The sequence below is a fragment of the Primulina tabacum genome, chromosome 1 (assembly GCF_025594145.1).
Source record: "Primulina tabacum isolate GXHZ01 chromosome 1, ASM2559414v2, whole genome shotgun sequence".
NCBI classification, from domain to species: domain Eukaryota; kingdom Viridiplantae; phylum Streptophyta; class Magnoliopsida; order Lamiales; family Gesneriaceae; genus Primulina; species Primulina tabacum.
In genome coordinates, this window is record NC_134550.1 from 35,086,093 (window position 1) to 35,108,871 (window position 22,779).

At 33.7% G+C, this 22,779-nt stretch overlaps 1 protein-coding gene and 1 long non-coding RNA gene across 6 annotated transcripts; one reads left to right on the forward strand and one right to left on the reverse strand.

Annotated features, from left to right (window-relative positions):
* The first annotated feature begins 1,684 nt into the window (after positions 1-1,684).
* LOC142543926 (protein CYSTEINE-RICH TRANSMEMBRANE MODULE 13-like) lies at positions 1,685-3,153 on the forward strand. 2 transcript variants are annotated; one of them, XR_012819933.1, is made up of 4 exons: positions 1,685-1,857; positions 1,957-2,149; positions 2,945-3,088; positions 3,120-3,153. XR_012819933.1 is itself a non-coding variant. In XM_075651164.1 (3 exons), the coding sequence occupies exons 1-3, from the start codon at positions 1,806-1,808 to the stop codon at positions 2,988-2,990; spliced, it is 291 nt and encodes a 96-aa protein (XP_075507279.1). In that variant the 5' UTR covers positions 1,685-1,805; the 3' UTR covers positions 2,991-3,153. The 2 variants fall into 2 exon arrangements, 1 of the variants encoding a protein (XP_075507279.1); XM_075651164.1 differs by having other exon boundaries at positions 2,945-3,153.
* A 17,100-nt stretch (positions 3,154-20,253) lies between these two features.
* Positions 20,254-22,085, reverse strand: LOC142518786 (uncharacterized). Of its 4 annotated transcripts, none has more exons than XR_012813653.1 (4): positions 21,846-22,085; positions 21,645-21,723; positions 21,270-21,506; positions 20,254-20,549 (listed from the first exon to the last, which is right to left on the reverse strand). It is a non-coding gene; the product is annotated as an uncharacterized LOC142518786 (long non-coding RNA). The 4 variants fall into 4 exon arrangements; XR_012813650.1 differs by having other exon boundaries at positions 20,254-20,583; XR_012813651.1 differs by lacking the exon at positions 20,254-20,549 and having other exon boundaries at positions 21,333-21,506; positions 21,645-21,745.
* Positions 22,086-22,779: the final 694 nt, after the last annotated feature.

The window sequence follows — 22,779 nt, forward strand, 5'->3', positions numbered from 1 at the left end:
ACGTGTGATGTTGGGGTGTGAGGCCGTGTAGTAGGTAGGTTTTGGGTGATGTTTATTACTTTAAATACTTAATTAATCCCTTAATTAAGTTTATGCTCATTAAAAATGTAATTAGGCTCATTAGTGCTTGATCAAAGTTTAATTAAAATATAAAAATAGTTTTGTTAAAATAAGTTTGTGAATTTATTAGCTGGGTTGCCAAAAAGTTCGTATTTTTGTTGAAAAACCGACATCGATAAAATTTACGTCCCGGCGTATAAAATCACCTCAAAACTCCTTATTTTCAAAAATATGAAAAATCATCACTCATATTTTAAATAATTAAAATTAATTATTTAATAAAAATATTTTACTATTTTTCAGCCCTCAGTCTTCCTATTTAACTTCTAATCATGCATGTCACATAACCATTTAAGCAATTAAAATCAATTAATTAACTATTTTTCATATTTCTTAGATTTGCATGCAATTGGATTACGTCACCTTAATTTTGGACCTTACAATACTCAGTCAAATTTAACATTCAAATTTCATTACTCATATGCGGAAATCGAAACGAATAACAACCACATCGGTTGAGAGCAGCTGAGAGGAAGATATTTGCGAACTTACATTTTGTAAAAGGTTTGCATTCGACAGACCAATGTGAAAGGGCAAAGAATAACGTTTCAGCTACAAATTGAGAAGATTTGGGTAAAGGTAGTGAGCATAAACGGTAAGATAATCGTATTTAAAAATTTGTAAATCAAAACCAAGAATTAAAGAGATTAAGAGGAAGGAAACTTACATTCTGTGAAAGATTGAATTGAAATTCGTGAAGCCAAACCAACAACCAGAGAGATTAAGAGAAAAGAAATCGGTATTTTGTGAAATATATCTGAGAGAAATTATGGAATAGGGAAAAAAACATGAGCCTAGAGAGAATCGTGGAGAGTATAAGAATAAAATATTATGTGGAACGGTTTTGTTGGAGACGTTGATTGATTTTGAGAGAGAAAAATATTATCGAGTTACGACGAAAGGGTCAGAAAAACTTGACTTACGCAGGAGAAGGCTTTTTATGATTATCTAAACTTTAATAAAAAGTAGAGACTATGTGAGTCAAAATTCATTCAGGTATTGTTTCAATTAATAATTTTGACAACAAAAATTTCTCATATGCTTGTGTACAGTATGTTGGTTGAAGTTTTAATGATTCCGGATTTTAAAATAAATACAAGAGTATTTTGTTCGTTATCTCGAAAAATATATAATAAATCTTGTATAGTAAAATCATACAAAACAATATATATTTTATCATACAATATTAATTATTAATTTTTATAATTTTGTTTCAACTTTAATTATCTAAGATAATCTATCTAATCTATAAAAGAAGCAGTAATGAATATCTTTGGAAAATTAGATTTTAGAAATTCTTACTTAGGATAAAAAGTAAACGATATGTATCTTTTGAGACAGTCTCACGAATTTTTATCTGTGAGACGGGTCAACCGTAAACGATATTCACAATAAAAAATAATATTTTTAGTCTAAAAAATAATAATTTTTTTATTAATGATCAAAATAAAAAATCCGTCTCATAAATATAATACATAAGATCGTCTCATATGAATTTTTATAAAAAATAAATGTATTACGCGTGGTGTACGCGCACTCATTCCAGCCTTTATTATACAAAATAGTAATCGCAATCCCGATTGTGTCTCTCCCTTTCTTTCTACAAGCAAATACTTTTGAACTTCCGAGTAGGGAAGGAGCAGACCTTAGACAGAGGGAGGAAAATAATAAACTAAGGCGAGATCATGAGTTACTACAACCAGAATCAACCCCCAGTTGGTGTTCCTCCCCCTCAAGGTGAGTGATTAGATGATCTGATCTTCGATTTTTCTCTTCTTTTTTTGTTTGATTGAAGATTTGTATCTGATTTTTTATGTGGGTTTTTTTTATTTACAGGATATCCTCCGGAGGCGTATCCGAATGATGCCTATCCTCCAGCGGGTTACCCGCCGCAAGGCTATCCACCGCAGCAGGGCTACCCACCGCAGCAGGGCTACCCACCCCAGGGATATCCGCCACAGTACGCGCCTCAATACGGCGCGCCGCCTCCTCAAAAGCAATCCGGTAGCACGGGGTTAATGGAAGGATGGTACGTAAACGGATCTGATCATGTGAATTTTTTCGGATTTGGTCAATTTAGTTGTTTCCGTGTTCGATTGATTGGCGGATTTGGTTTTATGTTCAGATCTGGGTAATTTGGGGTTTTATTTTAGTTTATTTTCTCTATTTTTTGGGGTTTTTCGATAAGTGGACCACCAGGTCGGTGGGTGGCCCACGAGGGTTGGGGCGGCCCGCGGAGGGTTTTGTGCTTCTTCTGTAGTGGTGGTATTCACGCGCCTTTTCCAGGCTTTGCTCGCTTTTTCAGGGATTATCTAATAAACTTTATTATCATATAATATTATCGCCCTATATTTGAATTTATTAATTATTATTGACTTACCTAATCTATATATTTTTAAAATTTTTTTTATAGAAAATTAAATTTTAGTTCATAGAGATTTATAATCGTTAGTATTATATATGTATTGTTGATTAAGCTTCTCCAAATTTAGATGGAACGTATTTATAGAGATATTTGAAATCTAATAATCTCCAAATTTTTGCTACCAATATTTATACGAGGATTAGTTTAAATAAATTGCTTAGGTGAAATATATTTTTCATGTATAACTTTCTTTGACTCTCTTTTTTTTTTTTTTAGCACCACGCATAGGATAATATTTAGAGCTAAGTAGGTTGTTTAAAAATATAATCGCCAGTGCAGAATAATATATGGAAAAAAATTGTTGAATATCGTAATTTCCCCGCTTTTCGTTTTGTAGATTACTCACATTCGCTGAATTGATATAGAAAATGTGAATGAATGGAACTATTTTTGGTGCAGTTTGGCTGCTCTTTGCTGTTGTTGCCTGCTTGATGCTTGCTTTTGAAGAAGAAAGGATAGTTGGAAAATGGATATCTTTACCCCATTTATCTTCCATTTAAGCTAGGGTTGTTAATGCTTGTCATATGTTTCCCTTCAAAAATAATATTTGACTTGTTTCTTGAAATGCTACTCTCCTTTTTCTTTAATTGTGCATTTCGTTTACTAAATTTCTTGGGTGTTTTTGGCTTTTGAGTATACAAGTCATATCAATGTGGTTTCATGTTGTTTATCTGATTGTTTCACAAATCAAATCTCCCACTCCAAACTAAATCGACGCTACCGTGAGATATTGACTTGTTTGGATAGATTAAATTCAAGCTTAGAATTTAAGACATTATCAATAATATGTGTGATAATAAATTTCAAATGTTTCAATCTTGGATGATGTTCTAATAATTGAAAACCAATCAGAATACTAACCTAAGAACCATCTGATTAGGGTTAATGATACGATTGACTCGATGCAATCGCGTGATTGTAAGTAATACGAGTGAAAGATCTAACGAACAAGAAATTATGAACTGATCCCATGAATCCAGAAGAGTATTTTCAGTAATTCGGTTCCAAGTGCCAAGTCGAAATGAAATAAGATATGTAAAAGCCGTCCATGGAAAAAGCACAACCAAAGGTTTAGAAATAAAAAGTTTCCATCGGCTTAGAAATTTCATCACATTGGCTCGATTTATTAGTTATCTGTATTAACAAACTAAAATATCCCATTATCGCATATTATATCAAATCTCAACAATCAATCTCCAAGATGTTTTCCGAACCGGAAGATTGCACAATTCTCAAACTTAGTGTCCCTTTTAACTCGGACAACTTTTCCATCATCCTATAACTTTGATTGTTAGTAACTCAATTACTTACCAAGACACATATCTGTTTAACTCTTCCTCGTTATAATTTACTAATCAAACAAATTCCAGTTTTCCAAGGAATTTGAAGTTGGAGTGGATATGGAAAATGACGAAAAAACAATTTTAATTTCTTTCAAACAAATGATGTTGTAAATTTCCTAACCAGTTTTGTTTCATTACAATGGGACATGCATATTGTGACGGGGAATAATCCAAATAATTGGGCATATGCACTACACGACTAACACAGAATTTGACATAGCTTTATGACAAATATATCTTATCAAACCCAACTGTACATGAAAGATATCAGTAATATAAATTTAAATAATAGTCAAATCATTAATTAGTTGCACAAATTAAACAAAGAAAACGTGGATGAGTAACACATGAAAGGCCCAAGAATCTTCACATGGCAAGTTCCGAGCTTTCGTGTGAACTCAATGTTTTTTTAGTAGTTGAATTTTCCCTTTTATCCATAAAAATAGCATTATTAACATCAATTGACGAGATATTTACAATATTTTTTTATGTAATATATATTTATATATATATATTACAAATAGGGATGGAATAAGTCTCGATAGAGACGTCCTGAGACATAACATGTTAAGTAGCCAAAACTAGTGATGATATTTGCAAATCTTTTTCTATGTTCCATGGTAAATTAATATCCTCACAATAATCGTAGAATTGACAAAGTGATGAAAACAAATCCTCCGGTGCAAACAAGCTTGAACAGAAGAATAAGATGAAATATGCCAACTTAATCGGTAAACTCAATCGTGTCTATCATAAAATAATACGTATATTTATAGAGGTTCGAATTTAGATTTTCTATCGGTCGCTTGAAAAACTAGCACTAGGTCACTTTTACAACACCACATTGCTTCTTTCATTACTCATGAACTTATAACGCAGAATAGTCCAACGTCAGTTTGTGACATTGAAGAGTCTTTCATAAGAATATTTCTTTCAATAAATTATGTATGAGATAAACTTTTGAGACTGTAATACATTTGAAGACTTGCATAAATTTTGAGCGAGTAATTCATTTCAGTATATTCGATTATCTTCGAGATCTTTAATACTTCGATTTTTATTGTTTCCAATGAAAACGATTAGATATAAGGTTTCAAAAAATTGTATTTGACACTCTCTCTGGAAAAGCTTTGTGGTAGAATCTTGTTGAACCTATAAAAATCTTTTGAATATATTAAGAAACTTAATCTAATACTGCTGTCTGAATAGCACTTGATCATGGATTTAGAATTGAGTAAGGCGCTGAAAGCCATATCTTGGAGAAAGTGTAAAAACAATTTTAAAATGAAGTATAAAAACTCCGAGTCTAGTGTTCCAAGGGCATTTGGTCTAGTGGTACGATTCTAGGTCCCGAATTCAAATCGAGAGAGACTATAAATCCACTATTTTATTATATAAAATTTTTGAGAACGCCAAAAAAAATTCATGCCAATAGATCAATCCAATTAGCCAAACACCAAAAAACAATTACTCTTATATATTCAAAAATTTTTTAGTGAGACTAGAAAACTGTAGGATAGTAATTCTTAATTTTAATAATAACAAACAGTATCTAACTGTTATAGAATCCAATCGCTATTCTATGTATCAACAGGTATTGTAACCAGAGCTCAAAGTGTAACCTCATCAAGGGCGACCAGACTTGAAACATCTACTACTTAAAAAATGCTACTAATTTTTTTTCAGGCTCATTCTCGAAAATTCATAAATTATGCATGCATGCAACACTGCCGAAAATTTCACCTTTCAAAAATAATAGTAATCATCTACCGGATGAAAATACTGTAATTTTAAAAAATAAAACAAATATGAACGAGTAAAAATTCTTATAACCAATAAACATAATAAGATGAATGAGTAAAAATATTCATGTCCACTCCTATCTCATAAACGTGATGTGCGGGAGAAATAAGGTCCTCGAGTTCACGTGCGCACATCCAACTCCGCCTACTCAGTCTTATACACCTCCAATCTCTTGATCAATTTGCTCACCTGCATCATTCACACCCAGTAAGTCTAAAGACTCAACACACCTGTAACATATAACGAATACATATACATAACAAGCAACATTGATAATTACTGTAATAAAAATATGTTTTTCATGATCTTAAAAGCGTACACGTAAACATATCGTAAAAACATAACGTGTCAAAACATCTTATCATAGCATCATATACTTGTTCATTTTCTTTAATCGAATTTAGTTCGTTAGTTGTGACTTTCGTATCAACTCTATTCGATGGATCCATCTACACAACAGTAGTACCCGGTGGCGGAGACATCAGCGACAGTATTATCCATCCACTGAGCCTTGGCCTTACAGCTCATCGTATACATATATCGTCAGTCACAACCACCTCATATCCTTCAAAAATATAATCATTTTCATCACTATCAAAATTATGCACATGCGTAGTTTTTACTTAAAATCAAGCATGCAACGTATTTTCATAATTACATAAAAATCAAATTCGTGTTACATGACGTTTAAAAACGTGATAAATTTGTGATCAGAATGCTGTCAGGACTAAAAAATCGACCTGGGTGAAAAATGACCATTTTCCCCTGGAAACCCTAAATGACCATTTTACCCGTGGACCTCAAAATTTCGACCCGAAGCCAACCAAACTCCTTAAAACACCTCAAAACATAATATTAAGCATTTCTTAGATATAAACTCGAGTCCGTTCTAAAATTTACCGTTCTAAAAATTATACGATTCGTTTTAAAACTTGGACCGAGGTTCCGATTTTAACCCGAATCAACCCGAATTTCAATCAAACTTTTCCCAACTTGAAATATGACTTAAAGCTACATCTCCAGCCCCTAAACCACACGTTCAAGACCACGTATGACCTACGATCAACGCCTAAAGGTTGCTGGAAATTTCTAGCGTCTCACGACTTCAACCCTAGTCCACCAAACGTGCAACCCTTCGACCCTAGGCCCTACCAGCTCGTTCCAGCCCTGGAAAAACCTTTCCTAGCCCACCTTAGGACCCTTATGGACAGACCTAACCCAAGTTCACAGCCCCATGCACACTGCACGACGCACACGACCGCTAACCACCCACAATGCCCCAACCGAGAACAACCTTAGCACCTTTCGCTCAAACGACCTCTTCACTAACTCCAGCCGTATTCGATCCATCCTAGGCCACGGCTCAGACCCACCAGGGTTTGGTCCAGGACTAGGGACGACCCTTGAAGAGCCGACGCACGACAGCCTCTCGATCTAGTCGCCTAGCTGCTAGGGTATTCAACCAAAGCGCTCGGCCCTCACCTAGACCAACCAAGCTTCGACTCCAGCACTTAGACACCATCTTACTTGATGTATAAAGCTCCTTAGCAACGTAACTCGACAGTCCCCTTGCACAAGAATCATAAAAACGTGAGTTGTATGCGTAAACATGCAGATTTATGACAAACCGAATGCTTAAATGATTTAACATGCAAAAATATGAAACCTTCATACATGGCACGCATAACTGTATATTTACAGCATGAATGATGAGAAAGGAAGATAGGGGTGTCAAAATGCAACATGACCCGTCAACCCGATATGAAAAAAATCAGGTTCAGGTTGGTGTTTATCGGGTTCGGGTCGGGTTCGGGTTGGATGGATTCGGGTTAGTGCCAGGTTAGACGGGTTTCGGGTCGGGTCGGGTCGGGTCGCATGTTGACCCGAAAACTTTTTTTTTTGAAAATATTACCTATATTTTTATATATTGTATGTTTGAACAAAATTTATTGTATATTTATATGATAAATTTTCATCATTTAATATTTATTTTGTATATTTTTTATTTTTTTAACAATTGTTTATTTGATTTAGTAAATATACTTTAATTTTCTACAATTAAACTTTCAAATTTAAATCGAAAATTTTGTTATTATGTGTTTAAATTAAAATATTATTATTATTTTTTATTTTTTCGAATTTTTTTCATTAATTTTTTTAAAAAATAAATAAAATTCGGGTTAGACGGGTTCATGTTCAGGTTAGGGATTTTCGGGTTGCTTCGGGTTTGGGTTGAATAAAAAAAATAAAAAAATTCACGGGTTGACCCGAAACCCTACCCACTCGACCCGATTGACACCCTTAAAGGAAGATACATAGCGTGCCTTAACGTTTATACGCTCAAAAACTCGAAGATACGCGCGTAGGACTTTGCACCGGAGAGGCGGGGAAGAAGCTTTCTTGAAAACTTGAGAGAAAAAAACCGAGATGCTGCTTGTTTCACGTGAGGATGGAGGCTGCTGAATGAGGGGAGGGGGCGGCCACTAGAGGGTATTAGGTTTAGGGTTTAATTAATTAGGTTTAAGTCAAAATATAGTACATTAATGGGCCTCTAATTAGAATTAAATGGATTAAAAGATTTTTTGGCCTATTAAGTATTAAAATAAATCCATCAAGCCCAAATACACTCCCGAAAAATATTTCGTTTTGGTACGTTTTTGAAAATATTGCCCGAACCCTCAAAAAGTCCTCTGAATCGTTAAAAATTGCGTACCGGATAAAAATGTGACCCGACGAGTAAAAATACCCAACCAAGGCTCATTTTCAAAAATCAAACTTAAATACACCGTATATTAAATAATTACAATAATTATTTTGTGGCGCCCGGTTTAGGAATTCTTAGTTATTCCCTTACTAAGTGCCACATTTTTTTACAATCTTTCTTTATTGAACTTCTATTGTTATTTTTACCATTATTATTATTAGAAAGATATTGTAGATAAAAATTTAAATATTTTCTACTATAATTTAAAGATTATCTACAAATATTTACATTCTTATTTCAAATATGTACAATTATTTTACAGCGGAAGTTTAACATTCATATGTACAATTATGTTACAGCGGAAGTTTAACATTCATTTATAAACAGATCATCCCAACTTTCAAATGATCTTATTTCAGCTTCAGTTATTTTCCTCTTGTTCCAATTCGGGGGTTCCTATGTCTGGAAATTACAATAGACGAAAAGAAACAGAGGGTTAAGTCTTTGAGGACTTAGTGAGTTTAAATTAGTATATGGTTTTTAAATAACACTTCATCATAATTATGCATGAAATAATAGGCATAACAATTTAGATATTATGAATGATATGCAATGAAATAATAGATAAATGAGAATTCCATAAATTAACATTGGTGGCTCTAATTGAGCACCTTTTACGAGCCGGGTGAACCATTCTCCGGACCGAAATATTCGGTGCGCGTTGTTCAGATGAACCATATACCCGGGACTTTTGACCCGTTTTTCATTGGACTCATTTTCCGGGCCGAAGCCACGTTGTCCAGTGGACTCAATTTCCGGACCGAAATCCGTTGTCCATGACTCCATTCATTAATGGTATATCAATCCATTCATAAATATGCAAGAAAATATATCAGTAATTGAAATGAACTGTGGATGATATTTGAACATTAAATAAATGTTATTGAAATTCTCAGGCCAAATGCCAAAGGCTTTAATAGAAGAATGAATAGTAATTTCCTCACCTGATAACTTACAGTTTAGGCTTGATTAATAATCCGAGTTGCTGGAGCAAGTCCTAAAAATGTATTATGAATGATATTTATATGTTAGAGTTTTTAAGTAACTAGCTGATCTGTAAAGGCCCGTATTTCGTATTCATAATTTTTTTTTGCGGAATTATTAAAATTTTTCTAAATAAATAAATAACTTGCCCAATTTATAAAATAAACATGTAAATAATTTTAACTTTAAAATAACAGCGGAAGCAAATATTGTTTTCAAACAAACAGTTTAAAATTAATCCAACGTAAACATCAACTTAAAATAATCCAACGTATTAAAATTGAGTTTAAATAATAAAAGGTTCATAAACTAAATCATGAGGTCCTCGGGTTTATTACTGATGTCCCAAGATCGCTCACTGGTCTCCGCCCGCAGTCTCGACCTCATCAATACCTACAACAATCAAGTCTAGTGAGTCTAAAGACTCAACATGTATATATCGTGTATAACAAGTAAATATATATATTAAAATCCCATGCAACTTAAAAATATGGTATCGTAAAGCGTACGGTGAAAATCGTGTCATGAATAATTATAACTACGTGCATATCTGAAAATCATATGTAAAAGCTTTGCTCAATAGAGCTCTGACATGTCATATCATAATTTTCTGGTAGAGATAATGTTTCTAAGCAAGTGGCCCATAACATAACGTAAGCGCCTGATCAGACTAAACCACAATATACTGGGCGGTAGAGATCAATCACAGCCCTTGGACTGGATGTCCGTACCCATACATAATCATAAACCAGTCGTAAGTCACCGGGCGGAGAGGTCCTCGGTTGCGCCTACCGACTTCCAAACCCATAAGCATAAGGTGGCCACAAGACATATAGCATATATCTCAAAAATAAACATTTTATATTTTTATGCACGTAATATAATTATAACCTTATTTTTACCGGATGAGTTGGATCGTTCTCAGGCTTGCTGCGACTTACTACTAATATGTGACACATGCAATAAATCTTAACTTGACAAAATTTTAAAAATAAAACCAAAAACGAGACGATTCAGACCAACAACTTGATTTTTAACCATGGCTTCGTCCCAACCCGAACCAACATTAAACCGATGTCTAACCATGATTAAAAATACCCCAAACATACTGAAAAATATGCATACTAACTGTAAAAAACGAAAATAGGTGAAAGGAATCCAAAAACATAAAACACTCTTTCGAGAGTCATTTTGGCACCTTTCACCGTAAATTCTCGTACGACCTCTAAACTCGACCGAATCACGAACGGCCAAAAACATGACTTTCCTAACTCATTGAGGTACTCTCCAGTCCAAGGCCATGGGCTAAAAGCTAGCCAAGAACTCAAATCAACCTCATGAACCGAATAGCAAGTTGCTGTCAAATTACAGCAGGAGCAGCTTGTGTATTTGAGGGGAAATTCTGAAATTTAATGACCAAGGGCTTGAACCACCACCCAAAGACTCCTACCAACATCCTAAGGCATGGCTTCGACCATGAATAAGGGCTAGAAGCCAACCACAAAACAACCACACCCCAAAACCGAAACACACTCACACAGGAAATGGAAAGACCGAAATATGCACTTGTGTTGTTGTTTAAAAATTTTGAGGGAACCATGAACCAAACCTTGAAAGGACACCTTGGTCACGTCCTAGACATGGTAAGTGAGGGTTGTAACCATGGCTACAGTCCGTAGGATAGCCAAGATTAGAACACACACCTTAACCACCCAAATGACCAAAACCGTGACTCATTATTGCACCTAAGGGAAAGTTGCTGTCATTCTTTCGTTCTTGAGTGTATGGACTGAAACACATGAACCAAAAAACCCCTAACATACTGTAAATCATGCCTATAATCAGCCTTGGGAGCCTGGAACCGAAACAACTCCTGAAATCACAAGAAACATCTCAAACAAAAACATAAGCCAATTCCGAGAACCTGTGCAGATTTTTCGAAAATGTTGCTGCCATAATTTCGTTTTGCCTCATGAATCTTTAACATATAATGTTTAAAAATATTTATAGGACTTGATTGAAGAGCAAAGAAACAACATATACATGCCTGGAAGTTGTTTTGAATAAAACAAATCAAAACGACAATACGATGCGACGGAATCGGAGTTGGCTTTTCCTTCTTGTTTCTGCTGTTGTTCTCTCGAATTCAGCAGCTTGTTCTTTCTGATATTTCGAATGTAGGGGTGTAGTTGATGTTAGGGATGAAGGTGTATGATATAGGAGGTGTTAAAGGGGTGGAGAGTTACAAGTGCAAGAAGTTGAATGGGATTGAATTGATTCCCCTTCACCCCTTGCTGCCGAAGGATTCTTCATTATTTTCCTTATTATTGCTGCTATTCTTACACGACTATGGCAGCTGGTTTCTCTTGATATTTTCGAGCATATAGGTGTAGGATATGTAGGTGATGAAGATAAATGTTATAAGTAGTGTTAAATGGGTCATAACATGCATTAAGGTGGGAGGTTACAACTCAAGAAGTGGAATGGTTTGAAATGTTTTCTTATTCCTTGCTAGCCTATTCTTTTCCCTCATTTTTGTTGCATATACACGTTGGTATGCTAGGTAGTAAGATGATTATGAATGTGGTGTGCTATAATATTTGAATTTCCATTACTTTGTGAATTAAGAGGGTAAATGAATACACCATGAAGTGTAATTAGGAGTGGTTTAAATGGGGTGTTACTAACCTTTGAATTATTTTAAATGTTGGACTCAAAATTATTATTGCTAATTTGCATGGTATTTTATTGTTTAAATCTTGTATTTTAATTGCTTAAAGTTTAGCACTCTCATTATATATTTTAGTGAATTTACACATTAAATTTGGGTTAGATTATTGCATGGCATTCATGACCTCAAATTTAAATATTCAAATGCTATGATTAATTTCTTGACTATATTATACCTAGATTAATTTATCCCCACTTGTTTACATATTTTAATTTAAGCTTTAATTAAATATTAACCTAAAGTACTTATTTAATAACTTAGCTCTAATTAATTAATAAATCCTAAAACATTATTTTTCTTTAAATTAAATTATTCCTTGACTTAATTTAAATTTAGGAATATTTTTCTTATTATTAATCTTATATTTAATCTCCAAACTCCGGTCCGGCCTCGCGTATTTATGCTGAAAAGATAAAACTAAACATCTATTTTTTTAAAATAAATAATCATGACTCAATAAATTTAAAAGAATGAATTTAAACTCTCATGCATAAAAATCATTTTAATTTAAATAACATTAATTATGCATGTCTTATACGTAATCTGATTTTCGGGACGTTACAATCTACCCCCCTTAAATTGAATTTCGTTCTCGAAATTCGCTTATCCTTGATAATCAAAAAGTTTATATTCTTAATTCTATTATCCCAGCAATCCACGCTACCGTTGCGCTACTCTGATAAAAATTAAGTCCTAGGCTGTCTTTACGTTTCTTCAATCCTAATTAGATTGCCTACCAAAAATCTCATTTGTGAATCACAACTTAAAACGACTTATGGTAACTTAGCTTTACTTTACTATGACCTCGAATTCTGACTTTTCTCATCGTTCCCAATATTAGAATTGGTGGTTCAAACTTATCATGTCTTACCTTCCTTATACTATACCCGTAATGTTCAACGACCTATTACATTAGCATTTACGCAGTTCAACTTAAAGACTCTTAGCACCAAAGGTTACTGATCAACTTCTATCCTCGGTGATACACTTAAAAGTTAAATCTTATTTCAGCTCCATAACAAAATTAGTCTAAGATCCTTGAATCGAATCTTTATCTTACAGTCCAAACTTATATAACTTAACTATTTACGAGTATACCCCAAATATAAAATTGTTGCAAATCTTAAACCTCAAATAACGTTAATCCATAAAACCCAATTATACAACATCGACCTTCTACCAATATTTTAAAGCCCTTCAAGTCTCAATTATATGCTTAAACCATTTTCTTTCCAATTACAATATAGTTGAGGCCTAAGACTCTGGACTTTCCTCATTGAAACAAGTGTCGCATTCTTGTGTATCCTTAATGCTTACTTAATTCTAGCATATAAACTTAATAAGTTAGCCCATGGTAGCATTAGACTAACTTTAATAAATCAATTTCGCTTATAACCCATAGAATTCTAGAATCCCCATATCAAGCTTTTAGATTCCTTACTTGATAAAAAAAATCTTAATATTCATCAATTGATAACTTATATTGAACACAACTAATTCTCTTTTGTTTTTATTTCACTCAAAATTTCCGTATGAACAAATATCCCATAAATTTGAAATTTAAACTTACCTAATCCAAATAGCTTTGAATAAAATAATTCCAATACGCATATCCGTTTAGTCCCAAGTTTGTTAATGACCTTCAAAATTCCTCAAGACAAGGTGTCTACCTCACCTCTTACATGCTTCTATCAAATATCTTAACCAACAATCATATCTAACTTTCTAGAAAAATTAAATTCAAACAAAGGTATAATTTTAACTCTTAAGATCACGATTAAAAATTATAATACATCAAACTTAGGTTCCCAAAATTTTGTTAGCTCAATGTCTACTATTATAACTTAACTAATTGATCAACTTCACCTTAAATTGTCATCACTTTAAATTCTTAATTCGGCACAACATTATTTTACTAACACTTAAATTTTCAAGCCCAAGATTGATTCATCCTACAGTGTCTTTGATTACCATTTCTTATAATATTATAACCCAGATATCTCAAAGTTCCAAATATCTCTTCAAATCGAAATCATCAAAAATTCCAATCATTTAAATAATTCGATTATCACTTACTTCTAAACTAGTCCCCAAAATTTCTTAAAATTGCAACATAAATTCTTAATTTCCTCAAAAATTATCCAATTTGTCCTTAAATCTCGAAAGTTCCACAATTACCCATTAGTCCTCAGTATTCCCAATTTCATTTTTATAGATTTCTCGTATCATAAGGTTCAACAGTTTTAAGTTTATTAAACCCAAAATTAATTCCCATCACACGTTTTACATTCTTATAAATACTTAAAATTCCAATTCCTGAAAAGTTCGCATTTAATCCTTAAAATTTTGAAAATTGCAATCTGACCCTTACAGTTCTCCAAATTTACATTTTGGCCCTACAACTCTTCGAAATTTGCATCATTCATAAAATTTTCCATCTTGTCCTAATTAAACTTTTAGATTCTCGAACTCGAAATTTAATCCCAAAATTTGGTAAATTCGAAAATAGTCCCTTAGAATTTTATTTTTGAACTTAGGTCCTCAAATCATTGTTTATTACAATTAGGTCCTTAAAATTCTCAATTCCTGCAATTCAATCATTAAATCCAACTATGTAGAGAATGCATCCAAAATAAATTCTCATAGTTAATCTTACATTTCCATAGATACTTAAAATCCTCAAATTGTACATTTATAATCCTAAAGATTGTCGTAGTCTTCGAATCGTTAATCCTTGCATGAAATCCTCAAAAATTTAATTCAACTAGCAACCACGAACCATCAATAATTTCTTAGAATTTCTAAAAGTCCCAAAAGCATTCATAATTTTAAAGATTAACTTATGACCCATAAGGAGGACATCAACACTACTGACCTAAAAATTAATATAGTCAAATCATTTTCAACCTCTCCTAAAGCCCAATATTCGAATTCTTAGACATGTCCAATTCCAAACGTACCCAACATGCATAATTCCATAATTTTTTTTAAAATTTAAATAAACAATGAACAATTAAAATCTGAACGTAAAATATTTCATGAAAACATGCTGTTAAAATTTCATGCTTTAAACAAAGTGCGTAAACGTAAAACTTACAGACCGAAGGCGTGACTTCGTGAGCTTCTCAAGGTCAGTAGTAGTACAACCCTTTACAAGAACATAGGCTCTGATACCAATTGTAAAGGCCCGTATTTCGTATTCATAATTTTTTTTTACGGAATTATTAAAATTTTTCTAAATAAATAAATAATTTATCCAATTTATAAAATAAACATGTAAATAATTTTAACTTTAAAATAACAGCGGAAGCAAATATTGTTTTCAAACAAACAGTTTAAAATTAATCCAACGTAAACATCAACTTAAAATAATCCAACGTATTAAAATTGAGTTTGAATAATAAAAGGTTCATAAACTAAATCATGAGGTCCTCGGGTTTACTACTGATGTCCCAAGATCGCTCACTGGTCTCCGCCCGCAGTCTCGACCTCATCAATACCTACAACAATCAAGTCTAGTGAGTCTAAAGACTCAACATGTATATATCGTGTATAACAAGTAAATATATATAATAAAATCCCATGCAACGTAAAAATATGGTATCGTAAAGCGTACGGTGAAAATAGTATCATGAATAATTATAACTACGTGCATATCTGAAAATCATATGTAAAAGCTTTGCTCAATAGAGCTCTGACATGTCATATCATAATTTTCTGGTAGAGATAATGTTTCTAAGCAAGTGGCCCATAACATAACGTAAGCGCCTGATCAGACTAAACCACAGTATACTGGGCGGTAGAGATCAATCACAGCCCTTGGACTGGATGTCCGTACCCATACATAATCATAAACCGGTCGTAAGTCACCGGGCGGAGAGGTCCTCGGTTGCGCCTACCGATTTCCAAACCCATAAGCATAAGGTGGCCACAAGACATATAGCATATATCTCAAAAATAAACATTTTATATTTTTATGCACGTAATATAATTATAACCTTATTTTTACCGGATGAGTTGGATCGTTCCCAGGCTTGCTGCGACTTACTACTAATATGTGACACATGCAATAAATCTTAACTTGACAAAATTTTAAAAATAGAACAAAAAACGAGACGATTCGGACCAACATATTGATTTTTAACCATGGCTTCGTGCCAACCCGAACCAACATTAAACCGACGTTTAACCATGATTAAAAATACCCCAAACATACTGAAAAATATGCATACTAACTGTAAAACACGAAAATAGGTGAAAGGAATCCAAAAACATAAAACACTCTTTCGAGAGTCATTTTGGCACCTTTCACCGTAAATTCTCGTACGACCTCTAAACTCGACCGAATCACGAACGGCCAAAAACATGACTTTCCTAACTCATTGAGGTACTCTCCAGTCCAAGGCCATGGGCTAAAAGCTAGCCAAGAACTCAAACCAACCTCATGAACCGAATAGCAAGTTGCTGTCAAATTACAGCAGGAGCAGCTTGTGTATTTGAGGGGAAATTCTGAAATTTAATGACCAAGGGCTTGAACCACCACCCAAAGACTCCTACCAACATCCTAAGGCATGGCTTCGACCATGACTAAGGGCTAGAAGCCAACCACAAAACAACCACACCCCAAAACCGAAACACACTCACACAGGAAATGGAAAGACCGAAATATGCACTTGTGTTGTTGTTTAAAAATTTTGAGGGAACCATGAACCAAACCTTGAAAGGACACCTTGGTCACGTCCTAGACATGGTAAGTGAGGGTTGTAACCATGGCTACAGTCCCTAGGATAGCCAAGATTAGAACACACACCTTAACCACCCAAATGACCAAAACCGTGACTCATTATTGCACCTAAGGGAAAGTTGTTGTCATTCTTTTGTTCTTGAGTGTATGGACTGAAACACATGAACCAAAAAACCCCTAACATACTGTAAATCATGCCTATAATCAGCCTTGGGAGCCTGGAACCGAAACAACTCCTGAAATCACAAGAAACATCTCAAACAAAAACATAAGCCAATTCCGAGAACCTGTGCAGATTTTTCGAAAATGTTGCTGCCATAATTTCGTTTTGCCTCATGAATCTTTAACATATAATGTTTAAAAATATTTATAGGACTTGATTGAAGAGCAAAGAAACAACATATACATGCCTGGAAGTTGTTTTGAATAAAACAAATCAAAACGACAATACGATGCGACGGAATCGGAGTTGGCTTTTCCTTCTTGTTTCTGCTGTTGTTCTCTCGAATTCAGCAGATTGTTCTTTCTGATATTTCGAATGTAGGGGTGTAGTTGATGTTAGGGATGAAGGTGTATGATATAGGAGGTGTTAAAAGGGTGTAGAGTTACAAGTGCAAGAAGTTGAATGGGATTGAATTGATTCCCCTTCACCCCTTGCTGCCGAAGGATTCTTCATTATTTTCCTTATTATTGCTGCTATTCTTACACGACTATGGCAGCTGGTTTCTCTTGATATTTTCGAGCATATAGGTGTAGGATATGTAGGTGATGAAGATGAATGTTATAAGTAGTGTTAAATGGGTCATAACATGCATTAAGGTGGGAGGTTACAACTCAAGAAGTGGAATGGTTTGAAATGTTTTCTTATTCCTTGCTAGCCTATTCTTTTCCCTCATTTTTGTTGCATATACACGTTGGTATGCTAGGTAGTAAGATGAGGATGAATGTGGTGTGCTATAATATTTGAATTTCCATTACTTTGTGAATTAAGAGGGTAAATGAATACACCATGAAGTGTAATTAGGAGTGGTTTAAATGGGGTGTTACTAACCTTTGAATTATTTTAAATGTTGGACTCAAAATTATTATTGCTAATTTGCATGGTATTTTATTGTTTAAATCTTGTATTTTAATTGCTTAAAGTTTAGCACTCTCATTATATATTTTAGTGAATTTACACATTAAATTTGGGTTAGATTATTGCATGGCATTCATGACCTCAAATTTAAATATTCAAATGCTATGATTAATTTCTTGACTATATTATACCTAGATTAATTTATCCCCACTTGTTTACATATTTTAATTTAAGCTTTAATTAAATATTAACCTAAAGTACTTATTTAATAACTTAGCTCTAATTAATTAATAAATCCTAAAACATTCTTTTTCTTTAAATTAAATTATTCATTGAATTAATTTAAATTTAGGAATATTTTTCTTATTATTAATCTTATATTTAATCTCCAAACTCCGGTCCGGCCTCGCGTATTTATGCTGAAAAGATAAAACTAAACATCTATTTTTTTTAAATAAATAATCATGACTCAATAAATTTAAAAGAATGAATTTAAACTCTCATGCATAAAAATCATTTTAATTTAAATAACAGTAATTATGCATGTCTTATACGTAGTCTGATTTTCGGGACGTTACATGATCATTTTCAGATTATTTTTTGTTCAAAATTTAACCTGGTTGATTTTACTTAAGTTTCCAAAATTCATATTAATTAGAATATATCTCCAAATATTACGAAAGTTGGCCAACAAGTCAGAAATATCACCAGGAATGTTCGACCACCGGAAAATCGCCGATCCGGCGGCGTGAGTGGCCTTCCGGCGGCCACGCGCGGCCGGTTTTTTCCAGCATATGTAACTTTTTATGATCTTGAATTCTTACGTTGAAAGTATTTTCAAATTCCTACCCGATCAATACCAGAATTAAATATCGTCGTATGGTTAACTAAGGTACTCCGGCATTCCGAAAATTTTAGTTCCGGAAATATTTTGGGACGACGGGCGGTATGTACCTCATCTGTGCAACAAGAGGTACAACTTTTATGTTCAAGCCGACTTCTAGTTTGGTGTTTAGCTATAAGAAAAATGAGCGAAAAGTACCAAGCTTGAATACGAGATACCGTTGCCGTTTTGCGGAATATCTTTGTTTGATTTTCTAGTTTTTGAGCGATCCTTTTACGTCACCTTCAGTGCTATATTGCTTTACTATATGAGGTGAATAGTTGGTGATTTATTGGGATTTTTCGGAAATGATATAGCTTTTTTCTTCTATTTTTTTTCTACCTCTTTTTCCCTTGCCTCCTCCTTCCCTTTCTGTCTCTTTCTTTCTTCGGCTTGTGTTTCTCGGTTGATTTGGAAAAGTGTCCAGTTATATATATAGCGAAAATTTCATGCTTATCCTTATTATTTATTATTTTAATTTTTATTTATTTATTAAATAGAAAAAATGTTATGTTTATCCATACTTAATATTATTATATTCGTGTATCTAATTATTAAACCTATGTATTGAATCTAATTATAAATTATCTTATATTGAACGTAATAATTATTGTACTTAATTATTTAACATATATGTTGAGTTTAATTATAATATTTTATTATATTTTGAGTATTTGGTTTTGGAATGGGATCCTCATAGTGCTTGATGAATTTTTAAGTATATTGTGATGTATTTTAATGTATTTCTAGATACTTTGGACAAATAAAATTTGTACCGAAAAATAATGTGATAAAATTTTAAAAGTGAAAATAGTAAAATTTATACTAATAAAAATGCATTTATGCACATTTGTTTTTAGGGTGTCACATATTTAATATAAATATTTTTCTTGATCATCCCCAGTCTACATTACACGTTCGTGCGCGAAATGCAACTTAAAACTCTAATGCATGAAGCTCTAAATAAAACATGAAATGACATACATATTCATGCAATAAAATAATTAAAAACATATTTTGTAAAATCCTAGAGTGCAAGCTGTAACGTCTACTGTTTAAAATGCGGGAGAAATTTTTTTTTATAAAGCTCACATTTTGAAAATAAACATTAAATAATTTGCATGCATGCAACCCTACTAAGGAAAAATGTCATTTAAAAATTGTGAGGCCAATTTACTCTAATGACAATTAATGATCAAACAATAATGATTTGACTTAAAATTGCAGCGGAAAAAAGGTTTAAAATACTTTAAAACGGACCTCAGGCCCTAGAAAAATTTCGGCATGACCTCCCTGTAAATAGGACATCCCGAAAAAACTCAAGCAACAATTTATATCAAAATATACTCCCACTAGAGTCATTAAAACAAAATCGAAATTAAACAACCTATAGCCGCACTGGCCAGGACTAAACAGAAATTAAAACTTACCAAATACTCACCAAATCATAAACATCACAGAGTCGACTCAGAACATCACAAAACAACCAAATACTACTACAGATACACGGGGCATCTCTCCGGAAAATAAACTACAATACAAGACTGAAACAAACCCAAGACATACATATAGACTAACTGGGAGACTCCACTGAACAGAACCAAGCAATCCAACCTCAATCCCGAGCTCCACTGGCGGAACCTCGGCCTGATGCTGCAAAACGACTCGGGAGATCTACCATGGTGCCCAATAGCAACCACAGTAGCCCCTCCAGTAAACAACCGAGGTTAGGATTCTGGTATGAAACAGTCCAACAATAACAACAATAACATAAATCATGCATAATCATTTAATGAAATGTGATATGCAATGCATGAAAGGCTAAACGAATAACGGGATAACAGGATCCAACAAATGGTACGATAACAACTGGAATAATGCTTGAGCAACAACACAGGGGAGCTACATCGTCATGCAGCTAAACCGCCCTGCCAAGTATGCGAGGTATGCCAAGCTGTGCTGAAATAACATTCTTGACTCGGCCTCCATACAGCTGATACGATATAACAGGATGACACAACATAACGATCTAGATGACACAACCCCAGCGCTCACCTCAAAAGGCTGCATTAACCACGGGATTGTTCAATCACATCTACGGTCTCGTGTGTATAGGCCTATCAGCCACCCAATGATCCCGAGATAAACAACAGTGCCAGATAACAACGGATATCAACAATGGCTAACAAGAACGATAGGGCTCAATATGAATGTCGTAACTGTATGCCCGATGCTAAATGCCAATAATATGTCATAATAATAAACATAGATCACAACGAAGTCGTTTAACAATTTACAACAGTCAACAAATCATAAACACGATCCATTTAACACAGAATGACAATTAAACATAATTTATGTTTTACCGTCGTATATTACCGAGCTGTAACATACCTATACCACGAAAATGATCTTCAAGAATAATCAACTGAACTCTCTTAGCCTAAAATAATAAAATAAGCCGAATAATTCCACAACTCATCATTATTTACATTCCAACCATTATCAACTCGATAATCCTTAGATTAATTCCAATGATAACAACCATACTATAACATCTTTATAACACCACAATTCGACATAATTAATAGGCTCGCCAAAATATACCTCGAAGATTTCCAATGACCGAACCTACAATAATTATCCAATAAATATGTCAAAAAACGCTATTCGAACGACGAAAAAAATTTAAATCGAAATGGGTAAAAATCCAAATTTCGGCAGCCTACTATCACGCTTAGAAGCTGAAATTTCGGACCAGGAACTCACAAGTTCGAAGTTTATTCTAGTCGCTAGCGATCTCGAGGCGATAACCCACCGAAAACTCGTCGGAGTTACTGTTCACGAGCTAAAAAAATTCAGAAAACGAGCTGAAAATAGCTGGAAACTTCAGAAATCAGGGGAATAACCAATTAACATACTAAGCTTCAAATCCTTACCAAAACTCAAGAAACTAAACCAAGATCTCACCTCAAAACGAACACAAGTTCACATAGAACCGAGCTCGCATAAAAGCCTAGAACCATCGTCGTTCTTCCTTGATTCAGAACAGGAATAGGGCGCATGAGCTAGAGGAAGAGGTTGATGAGCTCTCCGCCTCGTTCTCTGGTGGTTGGACGGCGTACGATGGTCGAGAAATTGAAAGAAGGAGGAAGAACGTGAAAATGGAAAAAGGGGAAAGGAAAGTTACGGGATTGGGGATTGGGTTTCTCATTCTTCCTTTCTCTCTCTCATATGATAAATTGTGTGTATGTATATGTATATTTAGTTACTAAAAAAAATTGGTAACACATGCCCAATAATCCCGGTTTGCATATATTTTGTTCTCGTGTGTTATTTAAACTTCATATGTATTTTATATCGTTAAATTCTCCGATATTCTAAAATACATATTTTTAACACACTTCTTGAATTTATTTGGCATAAATAATTATTTTAATTTACAACTCAGTAATTACTTTAATTATGCCAAATTACCGGATAATTAATTACAGGGCCTTACAAAAATAATCGTAAACATTTGACAATTAAAAGACATAGTACAATTTAAAATGATCGATCTCAAACGAAACAAGAACAATTAAAAATGCTAATAACCATCAGTAAATCAAAAACAATGTAAAAATATCAATGTCATCTCATCTCTCTTAAAATCATGATGTGCGGAAAAGTGTGGTCCTCGGTTTGTGCGCACATTCAGGACAGCCTACTCAGAATTCGGCACCTCCAGTCCCCTCAATATCATGATCACCTGCATCACACACGCCTAGTAAGTCTAAAGACTCAACACACCTCTACTGAAATAACGAATACATATACATAACAAGCAGCAGTGAAAAATATCGTAATCAACATAAATTTCATGTCTGCAGTAAAAACGTATGCATAATCATGACCTGTCAAA

Bases quoted from the DNA above. Each gene is read 5' to 3' on its own strand.
- LOC142543926 (XM_075651164.1), top strand. From the start codon at position 1,806: ATGAGTTACTACAACCAGAATCAACCCCCAGTTGGTGTTCCTCCCCCT. The intron at 1,858-1,956 runs GTGAGTGATTAG...TTTTATTTACAG, and splicing joins TGGTGTTCCTCCCCCTCAAG to GATATCCTCCGGAGGCGTAT. The intron at 2,150-2,944 runs GTACGTAAACGG...TTTTTGGTGCAG, and splicing joins ACGGGGTTAATGGAAGGATG to TTTGGCTGCTCTTTGCTGTT.